Below are 16,058 nucleotides of genomic sequence, written 5' to 3'. Positions count from 1 at the left end.
CTGAACACATATTCATAAAAATTAATACCCCCCCCCCCCATCATTGAATGTACGAACTTGTGATCAGAGATGCAAACGAAAACCTTTACTATAAACGCCAGTAATTTTCTCAACCGATAAATGCTGAATTTTGTTTTCCGAGCTGTGGTAATTTTTCTCATATCAACTGACACGTATGAAAAATCGTTAGAAAAACCCATTTCGGATTGCACTGTTTACACAGGGTCATAAAGAGGACGTAAAATCGCATATGAAATAAATATGTATTGAAGTAATATAACTTTTCATATTTATGACTACTGTGCGTGTGTGTGTGTTTGGGGGGAGGGGGGTATTCAAATTACAATCGGTCCTCCGTTTTCGTGGATTTCATATTCGTGGTCTTCTCAGTTTTCTGAGGAAACGCCGTTGCAATGCTAGTTTTCGTATCGGAACGAAATGCAAATTGCACGTGTTAATAACTGTATTAAATATCACTCCTGAAGTTTTTTCGAGTTTTTCAGCCCATCATGTGCCTTCCAACTCCACATCTAGACAGAGCCGAGGCTTAAAAGCATCGTGGGCACCCGGCCCAAGGGATTTTTCTGAGGCCCTACTAGGCAAATTTGCAGCATGCTTACTCTCGAAAATTCCACCCATATATTATTTTTGTGCGTTCTCTCGAGACATCCGGGCTGTGCCCGTTTGGACCCATGAATCAAGACGGCATCGCATCTAGCATTAATTCGCTTGTTTGGATGTTATGTGAACATTTATGGCTCGCTATGCACATTACTCGATGATGATTGTGCAGGTATTCGAAAAATATCCAGATGCAGGAGACATATTAAAATCATGGATGAATTAGTGTCATTGCTGGAAATATGAAAGGTATAAAGATGGGAACATCGCACATTGGAATAACTTTCAGCCATAATGTGTGCCCGAAGAGACGACACGTGCATTTCTACGGTATTCAGCTTTAAAAGTTATGGAACATGTTGCTACGTTAATGAAACAGATGGACGGAGGAACTTTCAACGATGTGAACATGGAAAAAGTCTGAGAATTAATTCGGAAATTCAGAAATTGACAGGAAGGGATTAATCGAATTTACTCTTTCGTAACCTTGAATATTTATATGACCTCATAGAGATATTTGTTTCTAATATGCATTACCTTCATAGTTATGTTTTTGTACATTCCCAATAGTATAAAAAAGGGAATTTTTGTAATGAATGTGAGTAATTCCAATGTGAATGCCCAGCACTGCAAACGGAGGCTGTGTTTGGTTATTCACGTTTCAGTGGAGGCTCTGTGTGTTTTCTGTGTGTGTATATTGCATATTCTGTAAAAGGAAAGGGAAACAAAACTTCTCAGCGCTGTGGACGGAGGCTTTGTTTCTTCTTTTCCCGTCACAGTGGTGGTGCTGTTTATATACATTGTATATTAAGACCATTCTCAAATCTCTCCCACTTCAACATGCCAGCTTCTTCTTCTTGCCCACAAGTCTTTCCCAAATTTCTTTCGAAATCAAAGGTTCTTATGTGAGGCGTGCGTGCAATTTTTCTCCTTAATCATTGGGTTCAGTTGTCCATTTCAGTCACCGAGTTGATGGCTGCCTTCGTGGGGAGAACGACGTGAGTGATTCGATACTTGCGAGCACGGGCCAAGGAGAGCCACCACTATAAACCTTTGCTAACTTTTCCGACATAACTCTGCCTCTTTTGAGGTAACGGAAGTAGGGTGCTTTGCATCAGTCCGGGGGTTGTGAGCGGTTCTGTCTATCTATCTATCGAACTGACTGCTCCTGAAACCGAAGAGATACGGTACGATGACCAAGACAAGTTCATTATGCAACACAGCGCATGGGTTTCGTAAGTTTAAATCGGCAATGGATTGTTTCCATGAAAATGTGAACTCATCTATGGTATGTTTTTCACGTGTAGGAAAGTTGGAAGAGGAAGCCCCGTTGCCATACACTTTCTTTAAAACAGAAAAATCGCAAGGGCCTATCGAAGTTTGCCAGGTTTAGCCATTGCCTCAGTCGAGGGGCGGGACCGTGTAGGAAGTTACCCTAATCTTACAAATTAACTATAATGAAGAAAAAACGGATAACAAACTTTAGGATGTTTTTTTTTTCAGAAAACATCGCGGGAATCAGTGGGCGTCACGTCCCTTCTACTTCTGCCGCACAAAGCAGATATAAACGACATGTCTAAAAAAAGCAAAAAAAAAATCATGGTTTGTGTTATTCACGGATTTTCCGTATTCGCGGTCATCTGCGGAACGTAATCCCCGCGAATACTGAGGGAAGACTGTATAGCAAGGAAAAAAAATCAGGTTGCAAATTTCTACGTAAAAAAAAAGAAACACAAAAACAGAATTTTAACAAATTATCGAAATCATAGCCACACATGTTCTACAACAAGCAGAGAGTTATTGTCGTTAATTGGGACACCTACCAGCAAATTCAAAACATAAAATTGAAAGAAAATGACTTCAGCTTATGTACGAAAGCAATTCTGAATTTCTATCTTCAAACTAGCTGCTGTAAGGAACGTTTAAAAGACCCTTTGCACATATGCAAAGCCGCGCATTTAAGGGGGTTAAAACAAAGTTCTTGAGTTATTTTAGTTTCCTGAAGACATCCGCAGTTCGCATGCAAGGATACGCTATACCTTAGAATGCGACTAAGAACTTGAATCACTCAGCTTCACTTTTCGAATCTGAATCACTTAGCTCCACTTAGATTTTGATCTTCTATACATTCCACTATCTTTTTCAACTCCTTAAAAATAATTTTGAAAGGTGGAGAAGCAATGCTATATCGGTCTCTCTAAGAACAACACAATTCCAGCGGTTGTCCTGATTTTGAAATGACATGAATAATGGAACTTTCCATATCAAGATTGAAGTCCGCTTGTGTGTGATATTTCAAAAAACTATTTTGTGAAAGTACTTGAAGTTAAACATGTACTATCAGAAGCAAAGATGAAAAACTCAGGAAATCTTCTGTGAGGGAGGGTGAAAAAAGTGTAAAAGAGGGAATGGATTTTTCTTTTATCGGGAAGACGTTCTCCTGTCAGAAATAGGCATTCTATATGCAACTTTCTTCTACAACAGTACGAGTTCCTTATGCATATTAAAAAGGGGGGGGGGTTTCTTTTTTTCTTTTTCATCCCGAAAAGAAATTCCACGAGGGAGTCTCAGAGGCTGCTAAAGTTTCTCATTTTCGGAAAGTTCTATAGCGACTCCCTCCATCACTTTCGAAAGACGTTCTTGTGCAGCCAAATATTCTGATCGCTTTCTCCACGATGACAAGAGAAATTGCTTAGCCGCAGGGAAATACATATATATATATACGCCGGGTATAAAACAAAATATGGACCCCGAGTTAACAGGTGGAAAAACACACCAAAATATATTTTTTTATACGCGCAGAACATGAACTAAAGTGTAAAATAGGAACACAAGATGCGTGGAGCTGTGTTCACTTTCCATAGCTTGACCTCCACCAGTGGCGAGAAATCTTTTCGTTACTCCTCCGGTATATAAGCCCCACATTTGTGATAGTCCCTAGATTTGTATACGGTAAGTGTGCGCAAAAAAAAAATATATATATATATATATTATACATCTTTAACTGCAAATTATGCCATCTAATACATTAATTATTTTCAATTTTGCCGATAAAATATTTTTCCCATTTTTTTGTGATTGGTTTTTCCTTTCCCTCTGATTTGATGCCCTTTCTGCAGCGGCACGGGTCGCAAGGCCATAGGGCCGTCCCTGACCTTCAGTATCATTTCTGTGTTGAAATTTCTTTAATGTAGGGACATATCAATAGCCTCGTTTATTAGCACTCCTCTAATCTGAAGGATAGCTGGTTACCATAATCTCAGTCACTGTTGCAGCTATTCGCAATTTGCCAGGTGTTGGCATCCTGGACGAACTCTCATGTGTTTTTTTCCCAATAACTTCTTGTTCAGTTCTTGGCCATATCCCTGGGAGACCTCCTCTGCTCCTTTTCTTAAAAAGGGTATCGCTGACAGGAGCAGGCCCTCAATTATTTTGATATGACCTATTTATATCGGTTGCGGTTTTCTATTATTTCCCACGTATAGGGATTCAGTAAAATGGTAATAGACTCTATGCCGTTCTTTCCCAACGCTGTGAAAACTTTGAGGAAATTTTCACAGAATCATACTTCTTCATACTTACATGTTCACACTATTTTTACATGGTTACACTAATTGGTGTTAGAGCAATGGGCAAAATTTGCCTAAGCTTTTCCCGATTGGGACACCAAAGAATGATGATGATGATGATGATGGCATCCTGGACGAATGCCAATCATTCGATCACTTGCAGTGAAGAAAGCATCGTGTTTGACTCAGTGCTGAAGGTATGTCTACATATGCTTAGCCGTCTTGACTGTTGATTGCATTTCTTCAATTTTTTCCTTCCTTTCCTATATCCGCTCACGCACACCCTTTTTGCGCTCGCAGCATTAGAGTCTTCGTTATACGAATCTCAAGCAGTGCAACTCGAGCCTCTTTGATCTGCCGACCAACGGAGGGTCATTCTAAGAGTGACGTTCAACCAGGGAGCGTTACTCTTTGCTCACTTGGAAATAATTCATGACATCCGTACCCAATCATGGAAAATTTCAGAAAACCAATCAAGGACAAGGGATGACACGCGAATGCATACGAGCCTTCAGACGCTATTATAAACAGAAATGACAAAAAATAAATTAATTAATAACGTATATATTTTGACGCACGCAATGGGTGCTGTTAACAATCAACCATTTGGTCTCACTGAACTGAGTTTCCTCATAACTAGCCTGACACTTCTGCATGGGTTGCCAATTACGGAGAATGATAAAACGTCTGATCAATTTGGACGTCAAGATTGAAATGTAGGTGAAGTTCTGCTTGTGGGTTAAAAAATTTATCAAATGACAGTAAATCTACCTCAAATATTCCACAATTTGCCGCGGAAAAATTCGAAGGATGATCTTCCAAAAAGTTCAAAACGAGTCCTTATTGATTTCGCCATTGACATTACCAGACGGGCAGACAGACATGACCGCTGACCGCCCAGAGATACCATCTTGGGATGGTTTGCGCTCTTTCCCAAGGGGATGGACGGTCTCGGAGAGATTGGAATCACCAGCCAGCCAATCGGGCTATTTCGCCAGCTATCAAACAATTGCCAACGACCAAGTCGTCCACGATATCGCAGGCTGTAGTCCATCTTCATTTGGAGCAAAGCATCTGGATTGATCAGACCTGTAATCATTCTGTCCACTTGACAACATGTGAAGTGCCAGGCTTTACTTGACGAGGAACATGTTTAAAAAAACAACTGAACTCTTGAACCGTTTCAGTGTCATATAAAGAGAAGAGTCTGTTTCCATACCTATTAGGTCCCATTCTCCATTGTTGATGTAGGTTGAAAGGTCGCCGCCGTGCTCGGAGCTCAGTCGCAGATCTATCTGATATCCATCATAGGTCCAGGAACCGAACTTCATCTCGCAGCGTTGGTCGTCAAAGGGGAACCAGGTGATGTCGATCTTGCAGGTGCTCTTGAATATCCCCGGAGGAATGTAGGTGCAGGAACCGTTGTTTCTTACGACCACATTCGTGTGGTAGGTGCCATCGAATTTCTCATCCGCACTGAGGATCAAAATGAAAGTAGATTAATTAGTGGAATAATTCTGCGGTGTTTGGTCAGAACATGATATCTCCAAAAAATGGCTTAATGATCTGAAAGTAAATCCTTACCAATTACAACTAATTAGAAGCGAGACAAATACACAAATACGTGCGTACGGCTAAAAAACATGCTGATGAATGATATTTTCATTTATATTTGTGTGTATGCTTTATTTTTTATTTTTAAATGCCAATGCAGATGCTTATATCTCAAAAATGTGAATTTGGAAGCATCATGTCCTGATCATACACTACAGAATTTAAACATCCATTGGCACTAACCAATTTTCCTATTTATTTCATTTTGTTCACAGGTTACCTGTTGTACATCAGTACATCTGGTTTCCAAATTCTCCACGGTGGTATTCTGAGATCCTTCACTCCTCCATATTCACTAGCATTCCACCTGAGGTTAACGTCTACCCACTCCTGTACGGAGGATACACAAGAATTATCTCGCGATACAATTTTATTCGTAAATACGATCGCCTCTTAAGAAAATATTTTATCCTTAAAGTTATACAGCATATTACGGGTATCAAAATTATATTTTAAAAAATACACCAATATGACTTACCAGATTTAGCCAAACGTTTGTTGTAATTATTTGATTTTTTTCTTCCTATAAAAAATTACAAAACAGTATTTTTATTCGTTATTATCATAATAATTATTATTAAATATCAATTCCTTTAATTTATTATTTCATCCCCTGTGAAATGAGGTAATGCATTAAATTCGTAGCTCCTGTGTGTGTGTGTTTACCAAAAATGTATGAAACCAAGAGTGTTTTACACTCCAAAAGTTAACAGCACAATAAGTATGATTGATAGTTATGTAGTGTAAATCTAAACATGTCATTCAGGAAAATATATTCATTCATAAAAACTAATTTTTCACGTTCTATAATTTTATTAAAAATTTATGCTTCTCACAGAGGCCGTCTGAGGCGAATAATATTTTACTGCCCTTAAGATACGACTTTCTGCAAAGAGTTTCTTCTTTGCCTCTATTACCGTGATATAGTGGTTCCCAAAGTGTTGGCCACGACCCCCTTGGGGAGGGGTGGTGTAACGCTGATGATTTAAGATGTCGTGAGAGAATTTCCTGAATAAAAACGTCATGAAGAGAGTAAATATATCAAATCACTTTAATAAATCTTTTTTGAAGCGGGCGGGTGATCACATAGTGGGAGGACTTGTTTACATTTCTTCCTATGGGTTTTAGCAAAATGTCTGCCCTTCAATGGACTAAATGAGCTAATTACCACATATATATCATACAAATATCATATGAAAATTTACTAAAAATAATTTGAAGAAAAATTTCATTCAGTCGCAAATATCCAAAATGTTTTTGATCATTTTTATGAGAAAACATGAAAATTAATAAATTAATATATTTATTCTGAATCCAAATAATAAAAATTATTTATTGAAAATCCTAGAATCACTCTCCTCATTTCCTAGTTTTTTAAATCGCCGCGTTATGTTACATATATGCTCGTTACCAGGGTGCAGGGTATTGTAATGTGGCAGGCTTTGTTCATGGTGCAACCTGGTAACTCAAATTCTACCACAAGTCATTATACCGTTTGAGCATTGTTTGACGCAGCATAACCTTGATGGTCCTTGCGCCAATAAAAAACAAACTCCAATTCAATCTGAAGGCGTTGTGTACCCTCGGATGAATGATAGCACTTATCGCAGCAAATCCATCTGAAAATATGGTTTTGGTGAAGTGCTGTTCTGCACACTCTCCACAAAACACCCTTTACGGCCTTAACTATTGCAATTTGACCACACATTCTATGAACAAAAGTGCTTTTGTTTAGGTGTTTTATATCACCTTTTAAATTTTATCCCATGGGTTAAGAATCATTCTGTATTACATGTGAGAGACATCAATGAAGCAGAACCTCTTCCGTCACCTATCAAATAAAGCTGTTACAATTCCTTCGATCAAAATCAACGACCTGATTTCGATCAATGTGCTTCATGAAAAAAAAATATATGATATTAGTTAATATTTTACAAGCAATAATATTAGATTAATTGTTAAATTTTCTTCAAACTTTTAACAGTTGTTATTTGTGCATTGTAAATTTGTATCAGTAAAACCCGCAAATTTTAATTCTGTGTTAAATACTGGAATTTAGTAAGTACGGTCAAATTAAATGTTTCAAAGAGTGTTTATATGTGGCTGGATTCCACAAAATTCTTACTTGTTTATTGAACATCAAGTGATTGACCCAAGCATAGTGACAAAGTACTCAGGAGTATACATAGACACCGCCTGAATGTGGACTTTCATTGTCGATCAGGTGATAAAAAAATCCCAGATTGCAATGGAAAGTTTCCGTTTTTGCTACCCAAAGTCACATGTATCACTAAAGAACAAGAAGATAATGCTTGAACAAATTATTAGGCCTTACACTCGTTCGTGCACCGGCTTGGGCTTTTACTCAGAAAAGCAATACTTAAAACTTAAAACCTCCAGAAAGATCGAAATTTTATTCTCAGGAGATTCACAGGTGCTCCAAAATACTTCAGACTAACCGACCTGCACGCTGATATCCAAATTCCATCCACATACAAATATATAAAGAAACTAGCCAAAAAGTACTTTGAGAAGCAAGAGGCTTCAGAAGTGGGTGTTATTAGCTCAGCATCCACCTACTCAGCTGAACAGTAATTAGTACAGCTAAGACCAAGGAATATATTGGTTGAAAATTTTATAGAAAGGAATATTAATTGTTAGAACAAACAATAACAGTTAGTCATACTGAAGTTATGGTCAGGCCCGTCATTTAGAGGAGGGGGACAACGCCCCACTCGCAGTGAGCCTTCCTAATATACCTAAATTTCCCTCGTAGTTTGGGGAAAATATAAACACTGAAATGACTAAGACTAAACATACAACATTATATAGGGACGAACATGCAAACATTCTATTCTATCCATAAATCGTTTATATGAAATTTTTCGACGAAATATTCTTCACTTTAACAATATTTTTTCGGAAGGCAATGTATCGCAAATTCATTTTAACGCACGTCAACTTTATTTATACGAAGTATTGCTGCACATGTATAAAAATCCTGACTGCTATCTCACGAGAAAAATTACACAAAGAAGTAGTATACGGACTTACAATCTACAGTATATCTCTCATACACCAAGAGTAACAATATACAAAAAATATTCATGCTTTCTTTCTCTAGGCAATGAGTTTAATGGTATTAATAGATAACAGCCTTCAGTTAATATGTTTAAAAAAGCTATAATAAATTGTGTATTTGAAATAACGGATAGCGAACAGTTGAATTTGTTTGATAATTAACTAATACAAGGATGACGTCACTCTCCGCTACCATACGAAGGTTTTAACAACTGGCTGTTGCGAAGATATATTTCGGAAAGAGAGAAAATTCAACTGCCCCTGCGGGGAATCGAACCCACGTCCATTCACTTTCCGGGTGAACGCCCTAGACCACAAGACTACAGAGGAACAGAATCTCTCAATCTTTCCTTAAAAGGACGTGGGTCGATTCCCCGCAGGGGCAGTTGAATTTTCTCTCTTTCCGAAATATGTCTTCGCAACAGCCAGTTGTTAAAAACCTTCATAATTAACTAATCACTGTGATTTCAGATGGGGGGGGGGGTAACATTTAAACATTTAAGTAGTATTCTTCAAGAAAAAGTTGATGTGGATACTGAGAGTTGATGTTTATTCTGTACTCATTCTATTTATTATTACTGTTTTGGTACGCTTTAAAGGGTTGCCCAAGAAATTGTCTCTTTGGGTCAAATAGTGTTTATTTTGTAGTTTTCTATCCGTGTTTTTGTGACGTTTTGTCTAATAAATAAATAAATAATTTGGGACTGCACAAAAAACATCAAATCTTGGTTTATAAATCAGAACAACCCAATACTGTTTCTAAACAGTTTGAAAACGTTTCTTTATTTACTGTATTCTTTCCAGTAATTAATTTCGCACGTGTATGGTGAAATCTAATATCGTACTTGGAGAAATAAATTACGCTTTAGTGATTTCAAGATCTCTAGTTTTGCGTAATTGAGTTTCTTCCGCATTTTGACTATAGTTGGATTAAAAGAAGGCTTTTTTTTGGGGGGGAATCTAAATTTCGAGTGGATGTAACATACGAATCATTTTTTTGTATTGTGAAATACCTAGAAATACATTCACTTTACTTGGTCCAGTGAGCAAATTTTATGCACTAAATAGCACAAGAATAATAATTAACGCCATTTAATTTAACAGGTTTTAAGAACTCGTCTTCAAGTTTTACCTCCGCGAATATTACGAAGTCATTTCTGATTATCTTACTGCAATTAATGAGTAGTAGCAAACAAGGCAGAAGAAAAATATCATATTCATCATGAATATTATAGCACTCGAGGTAAATTTCGCGAAAAACCCAGCAACCCGCTAAAAAAAGATGCAGGTTTTCCAGAAAAATCTGATGTATTCTGGACATTATGCCGAGATGAACTCATTTGTTTCTTTCAAACCGAGCACAATTCAGGTCTATCACCATCTATCTGTAATTTACTACCTAGTGAGTTGTGTCGGAAGTGTAACTGTGTGTGTACCTAACAGTCTGAGTGCGTATATAGTGTTGTGTTTGATTTTTCAGTGCTGCCATCTACATTTCAGAAGTGAACGATGTGTTGTGATTGAATTACATTTGTACTGTTTGTAGGACTGTTGCTCTCTGTGGCGAGACTTTTCGAAGGGAAGATCGGCTCGCATTTGCGCCTTGAAGTTGGGTACCACAGAAAATCAACTTCAGCCGACCACCACTGTGGCGACGGTGGGACTCGTCACTATGACCACTCGACCACCACAGCGGCCGCGAGATGAACTCAGAAAGGAAATTCATCTAGTCTCCGCCGTGATTCGAGTCCAATCCCTCGTGCTAAGCAAATGACCAAAATGGGGCGGTAGAGAAGGATAGACGGCAATTAAAACTGTAGGTTTTGTTCAAAATCTACGCAGTGCTTGTCGAATTCTCTCCTGATAGAAGGCTCACATACGATACTGCTTCAATAGGAAAATCGCACCTAAAGTGATGCACAAGTTTGGGCGAGATAATGTGAAATCTACTTTTAATTTTCTTCATATCTTCATAATTTTTAGTTAGTTGTTTTTAAATCTCAAATGGTAGTAGATCCATCGACGTACAGTGTATGTGATACCAACAACATGTTTCAAAAGTGACAGACCTGCTTGGAAAATGAACGCAAGAATAATGGCAAGGTAAGCGTAGTTTTCTGTATTAGGGGCCGTTCAAGTATTACGTCATCATCGATGGGGGGGGGGTCCGATTTGCTAACTTTTGATGACAAGGGGGTGGTGTTTGGATAATGCTTACGTCATCAACCACCCTTTAAAAAAATATGAAATATTTTTATAGCATCTTACTCGTTGCGCCAAAAACGGGAAAAACCTTTACATAGTTTGTGGGCACTTTTGAAGTAACATCCCCCGCCCCATTGATAAGTGCCCTACACCCTACAGAACCACTTTAGTGATCTCTAAATGTTTCGCGGATCCAAGTGGTCTGGAAATATGTCCGGGCCGCTTAAGTGCTCTGGAACTGTGCCACGCATCACTTAAATAATCTGAGAATATGCCGCGGGTAACTTGAGTGATGTAGAACCGCACTGGGGGCCACTTAAGTGCTCTAAAACTACGTCAAATGTCACTCGAGGGATCTCTAAATGTGCCACGGATCGCTTAAGTGTTCCGGAACTGTGTCCCGGGTCATCTACGTGATATGCCACGGGCCGCTTAAATGTTCTGGAATCGTACCACGAGACACTTAACACACATAACACGGGACACATACACAGCAATCTGTAAATGTGCCGCTTAGTTCATTTTTACAAAATTATGTTTAAAGAAGGCAGGCCGCATCAGATAACCCCCAGGGCCATATTTGGTCCTCGGGCCAAGGGCCTTCATGTGATTTATCATTATATGGCTTAGAGGGGGAGGGACGCAACAAATTTATTAAAGATACATTTTGAGTTCATAGCTTTCAAATGGCATTGAAAGTAACATAAATTTATTGTAATAGATAAATGCATTTTCTTCCGAAAAAAAATTGAATTTAAAAATATTTTTTCCCGTTAAAAAATAAATTTTTGATCGTCGGAGGGGGAAGGGCCCCCTATGCCCCCCCCCCTCCCCCCGGTGTACGTCTCTAATCCCACCAATATGCGTCAGGATTCAGAGGGGCAGAGCTTATGACGAAATTTCCCCCTCCAAGAGATAGGAGGCCTCTGCAGTGCTTATTAAAAACATCATTTAGACTACTTAGCAAGTTTGCCACATTTTGAAACACAGCATCCTATTTCGTTTCTCCTTATTTTGGCGTAGATCCTTCCTAATTGGCTTAAAAATACCGCATAGTAATTGTATGGGGAACATAGAAATCGCCAATTCTGGGCCGATCATTTCTTTTCCTAACAACAACGATACTGGCACGAGCAGGGAATTTTTATTTCCCTGAATATTCTGAGGGAAGATGGACTACTTACTGACGTCACAAGCAGACTGCGGAGGCCATATATCTCTAGGAGGTGCTGCATGATGTCGCTCTCCACTTGTTAATGATGGATATACAGAAAACTGGATGTTGTGAAGATATTTATTATTTGAAATGTTCATTTTTTAAAGGAAGGAAAAATCTCATCTCTGCCTCTACCGAGAGTCGAACCCGGGTCCCTCGATTGCCGGACGAGTGCTCTGACCACTAAGCTACAGAGGAGATAGAGTTTTTTTCCCTGCCTTAAAAAAAAAATCAACATCTCAAATAATAAATATCTTTACAACATCCAGTTTTCTGTATATCTTGCATTAACAAGTGTTTATGCAAACAACATCATGCAGCACCTCCCAGAGTTAGAAGGCCTTCGTACGCTGCTCGTGACGTTAGCAAGTAGTCCATTTCCCCTCACAATATTCAAGGGATAAAAAAACCCCTGCTCGTGCCAGTTTCATCGTTGTGAGGAAAAGAAATGATCGGCTCAGAATTGGCGATTCCTATGCCCCCCAACCAATCACAATGCGGTATTTGTGAGCCAATCAGGAAGATTCTACGCCAAAATAAGAAGAAACTAAACAGAACGCTGTGTTTCACAATGTGGCAAACTTGCTAGCTAGCCTGAAGGACGTTTATGGCAAACCCGTGTGGAGGCCTTGTATCTTTAGGAGGTGATGGTCGAGCGCGGCTTTCGGTGTCGCTGTGAACATTCGTGCTCCGCGATAAACTTTTCGCCTAAAAAAAGTGTTCCGTGACTCAAAAAGTTCAGGAACCACTGTTCTAAAGCAAAACGGGGTTGTCCCGTTCGGCATAAGATCGGTTTACGGAAAATTCACCGCCAACAATTCGCAGGGGTTTGCCATAAACGTCATTCAGAATACCCAGTAAGTTTGCCACATTTTGAAACACAGCATCCTATTTCGTTTCTTCTTGTTTTGGCGAAGAATCTTCCTGATTGGCTCACAAATACCGGATGTGGGGCATAGAAAAATCGCCAATTCTGAGCCCGATCATTTCTTTTCCTCACAACGATGATACTGGCACGAACAGGGAATTTTTTCCCCTGAATATTCTGAGGGAAAATAGACAACTTACTGATGTCACAAGCATAATGCGGAGGCCTTCTATCTCTAGGACGTGCTGGCTTGACCTGGGTGCAACTAAGATTTGGTCTTTGATATATATGTCATGACCATACGTCCCGATTTAAACAAAAATGCCGTATTTGACAATCGAAAATGATTTCATTTACTATTTTTTTATCTTGTCAAATTATTCGATCTCTAGGAGGTGCTGCATCATTTCATATATAAAGATTTTAATTATTCCCGATCCTATAACAATGTCCAAAAACAACACAAATTCGTCTCAAATAGTCACACAACGAAAAAAAGAATATATTCCATTAAATTCTCCACCCAATATATAGAAACTAACCAGAACCTGTTGATTTCCCAAACAAAGATGGATGACCACCATCCATTAATAATCGCATTGTCAATAATTTCTTTCATCCGAGGTTTTTTATTTCGGAGGAAGAATATATCAATAATAAGAAGAAAAAAAGATGCATTTTTTTTCCCTCGTCGTAAACAATCCGTTGCTAATGGAATGAATTATTCCGGAAACAGGATTTTGTGTTCATGAGAGAAAAGAGGTATTTCCTCCGGAAAATATAAGGAGAGAAAAACAAAAAAAAAATCCTATATCTTATTATATTCTTTATCCACGAGATTCCAGATCTGTATTTTTTTCGTTGTTGTATTCCCGTTTTATGTATAGTACGATATTTGTTCCACGTTTACTTATTAAACCAATGTACAGTGTTTACTGTTGCTGAAGGTGTTGGATTGTCTTTGTCATTGTTGCGGAGCTTTTTTTTTTTTTCCTATGAAACCTCTTTACCCATGAGAAAACTGATGAAACTCAACATTGTCTTTTAAACTACGTTTGCAATTAAGTCTTTCGATTTATGCATTGCTTTTTGGCATTCGCGACGTGTGCTTTTTGTTTTGCACATTTTTAGCAGAAATATTTACGTCTGTTTTATATTTATACTGTGTGATATTTTTCATTTGCCTACTATAACGGTGTTCGTAGGCCAATTTACGGGGATTGATTGACGAATTGGTGTGATTTCCAGAAAGATATCTATGCAGGGTATTGTGAGTATAAATGTAATTAATTAGAATGAAAAAAAAAACAACTTTATCTCGCTTATTCAGGGTTATATTCTTATATCTTGTTCGTGTATTATATTACTTCTAGCATGCAAATTGTATTTTCTCACTTATTTTGCATTGCTAGGAATATTGTTATATTTTTTTATTCATGATTATTTCTACAGTCGAATCCCGTTATAACGAACTCCAGGTGAAGTCACTTCGTTATAGCGAAATTTCGTTATAAAGAAATTTGCATTGTTCTTATGTAAACTTATCTGGGGGATTAGAAAAGTGTTCGTTAAAAAGAGATTTTCGGTATAACGGTATTTGTTAAAACGGGATTCGACTGTATTATTTCATTTCGTATCGCAAATTCTGATCAAATGATAAAGTGATCGCAGTTCAGAAGCAGTTATATATCTCTATTTTTTTGGCAGTAAATCGCATTTACGTCATTTATTTTCATGTTATCTTATAATTTACTCAATTTTTATCCTGTTTGATATGAATGTCGCTCTTCACTTGTTAATACAAGATATACGGAAGACTGGATGTCGTGAAGATATTTATTATTTGAGATGTTAATTTTTTTAAGGAAGGAAAAACTCATCTCTGCCTCTACCGGGAGTCGAACCTGTGATATACGCTCTAGCGAAGGAAAATCTCCTCTGTAGCTTAGTGGTCAGAGCACTCGTCCGGCAATCGAGGGACCCAGGTTCGACTCCCGGTAGAGGCAGAGGTGAGTTTTTCCTTCCTTAAAATAATTAACATCTTCACAACATCCAGTCTTCCGTATATCTTGTTTATCCTATTTATACCATTCCTTGTAATTTTGCTTTATGTTTATTTTTGCGACATCAGCAATAGGTTTCTATTTCGTATTCTTGAATATTATTATTATTATTTCTAAATTGAACAATTAATTTATCAAATCCATGTGATATTGGAATTGTTGCAGTTACAATACCAAAATCGTATGCATTTTGTCTTTATTATAACTTTTCCTCTGATGTTCTTGAATATATAGCTACATGACTGATGTCAGTCCTACAGTGTCTTTGCTGCCGACTGGGCTCGCTCGTACAAAATTTCAGCATGAACTCTTCCTGTATTCATAAAATATCTCTAAAAGTTTTCTCTCGATTGTGTAACATTTTATAATGTTTGGGGTTTTGGTTAGCATAACATCAGCTAATTTTCCTCCCACCTTTCGTGGCTTATAATCCTTTAGACTGTGTTGCTTTGTGTTTGACTTCGATGAGCACTCATTTTGCAAAGATTTGTAAACAATCCTCTTTGGAGACATGACCCTGCCTTCCTTATTTCACGCACTGTGGCGTGAGGCAGTGAAATAGAGACATTAGTACCTCTCTTAAATTCAGAAATTGGCCCCCAGGGGTGGGACGGTTTTAGAGAGATAGATGGCTTTTCGTCAGCCCAAGAGATATCAAGGAAGCATTTTATTTTCTGGATATTATGCTGAGGTGAACTCGGAAAGAAAAGTCATCTTGTCTCCACCGGGACTCGAACCCAGACCCTCTTGCATACCGGGCAAGACTTTTTATATGACTTTTCTTTCTCTACACACACATGCGTACATTACACAATTCACGC

At 38.2% G+C, this 16,058-nt stretch overlaps 1 protein-coding gene across 4 annotated transcripts in view; it reads right to left on the bottom strand.

Moving 5' to 3' along the window:
- Nucleotides 1-16,058, bottom strand: part of LOC149080791 (neuronal acetylcholine receptor subunit alpha-7-like) — a 265,283-nt gene that overhangs the window by 34,431 nt on the left and 214,794 nt on the right. For all 4 annotated transcript variants that reach the window (XM_089237471.1, XM_089237473.1, XM_089237472.1 and 1 more), the window contains exons 3-5: nt 6,283-6,327; nt 6,025-6,134; nt 5,410-5,666 (exon numbers count right to left, since the gene is read on the bottom strand). In XM_089237471.1, the coding sequence (XP_089093597.1) occupies nt 5,410-5,666; nt 6,025-6,134; nt 6,283-6,327 (412 nt within the window). The remainder of the gene's footprint in view (nt 1-5,409; nt 5,667-6,024; nt 6,135-6,282; nt 6,328-16,058) is intronic.

This window comes from Pholcus phalangioides, unplaced genomic scaffold, assembly GCF_987345545.1.
Source record: "Pholcus phalangioides strain wild (caught in Gottingen) unplaced genomic scaffold, Ppha-v1.0 ptg000010l_1, whole genome shotgun sequence".
NCBI lineage: Eukaryota > Metazoa > Arthropoda > Arachnida > Araneae > Pholcidae > Pholcus > Pholcus phalangioides.
This window is presented reverse-complemented; position numbering and strand designations above follow the sequence as displayed.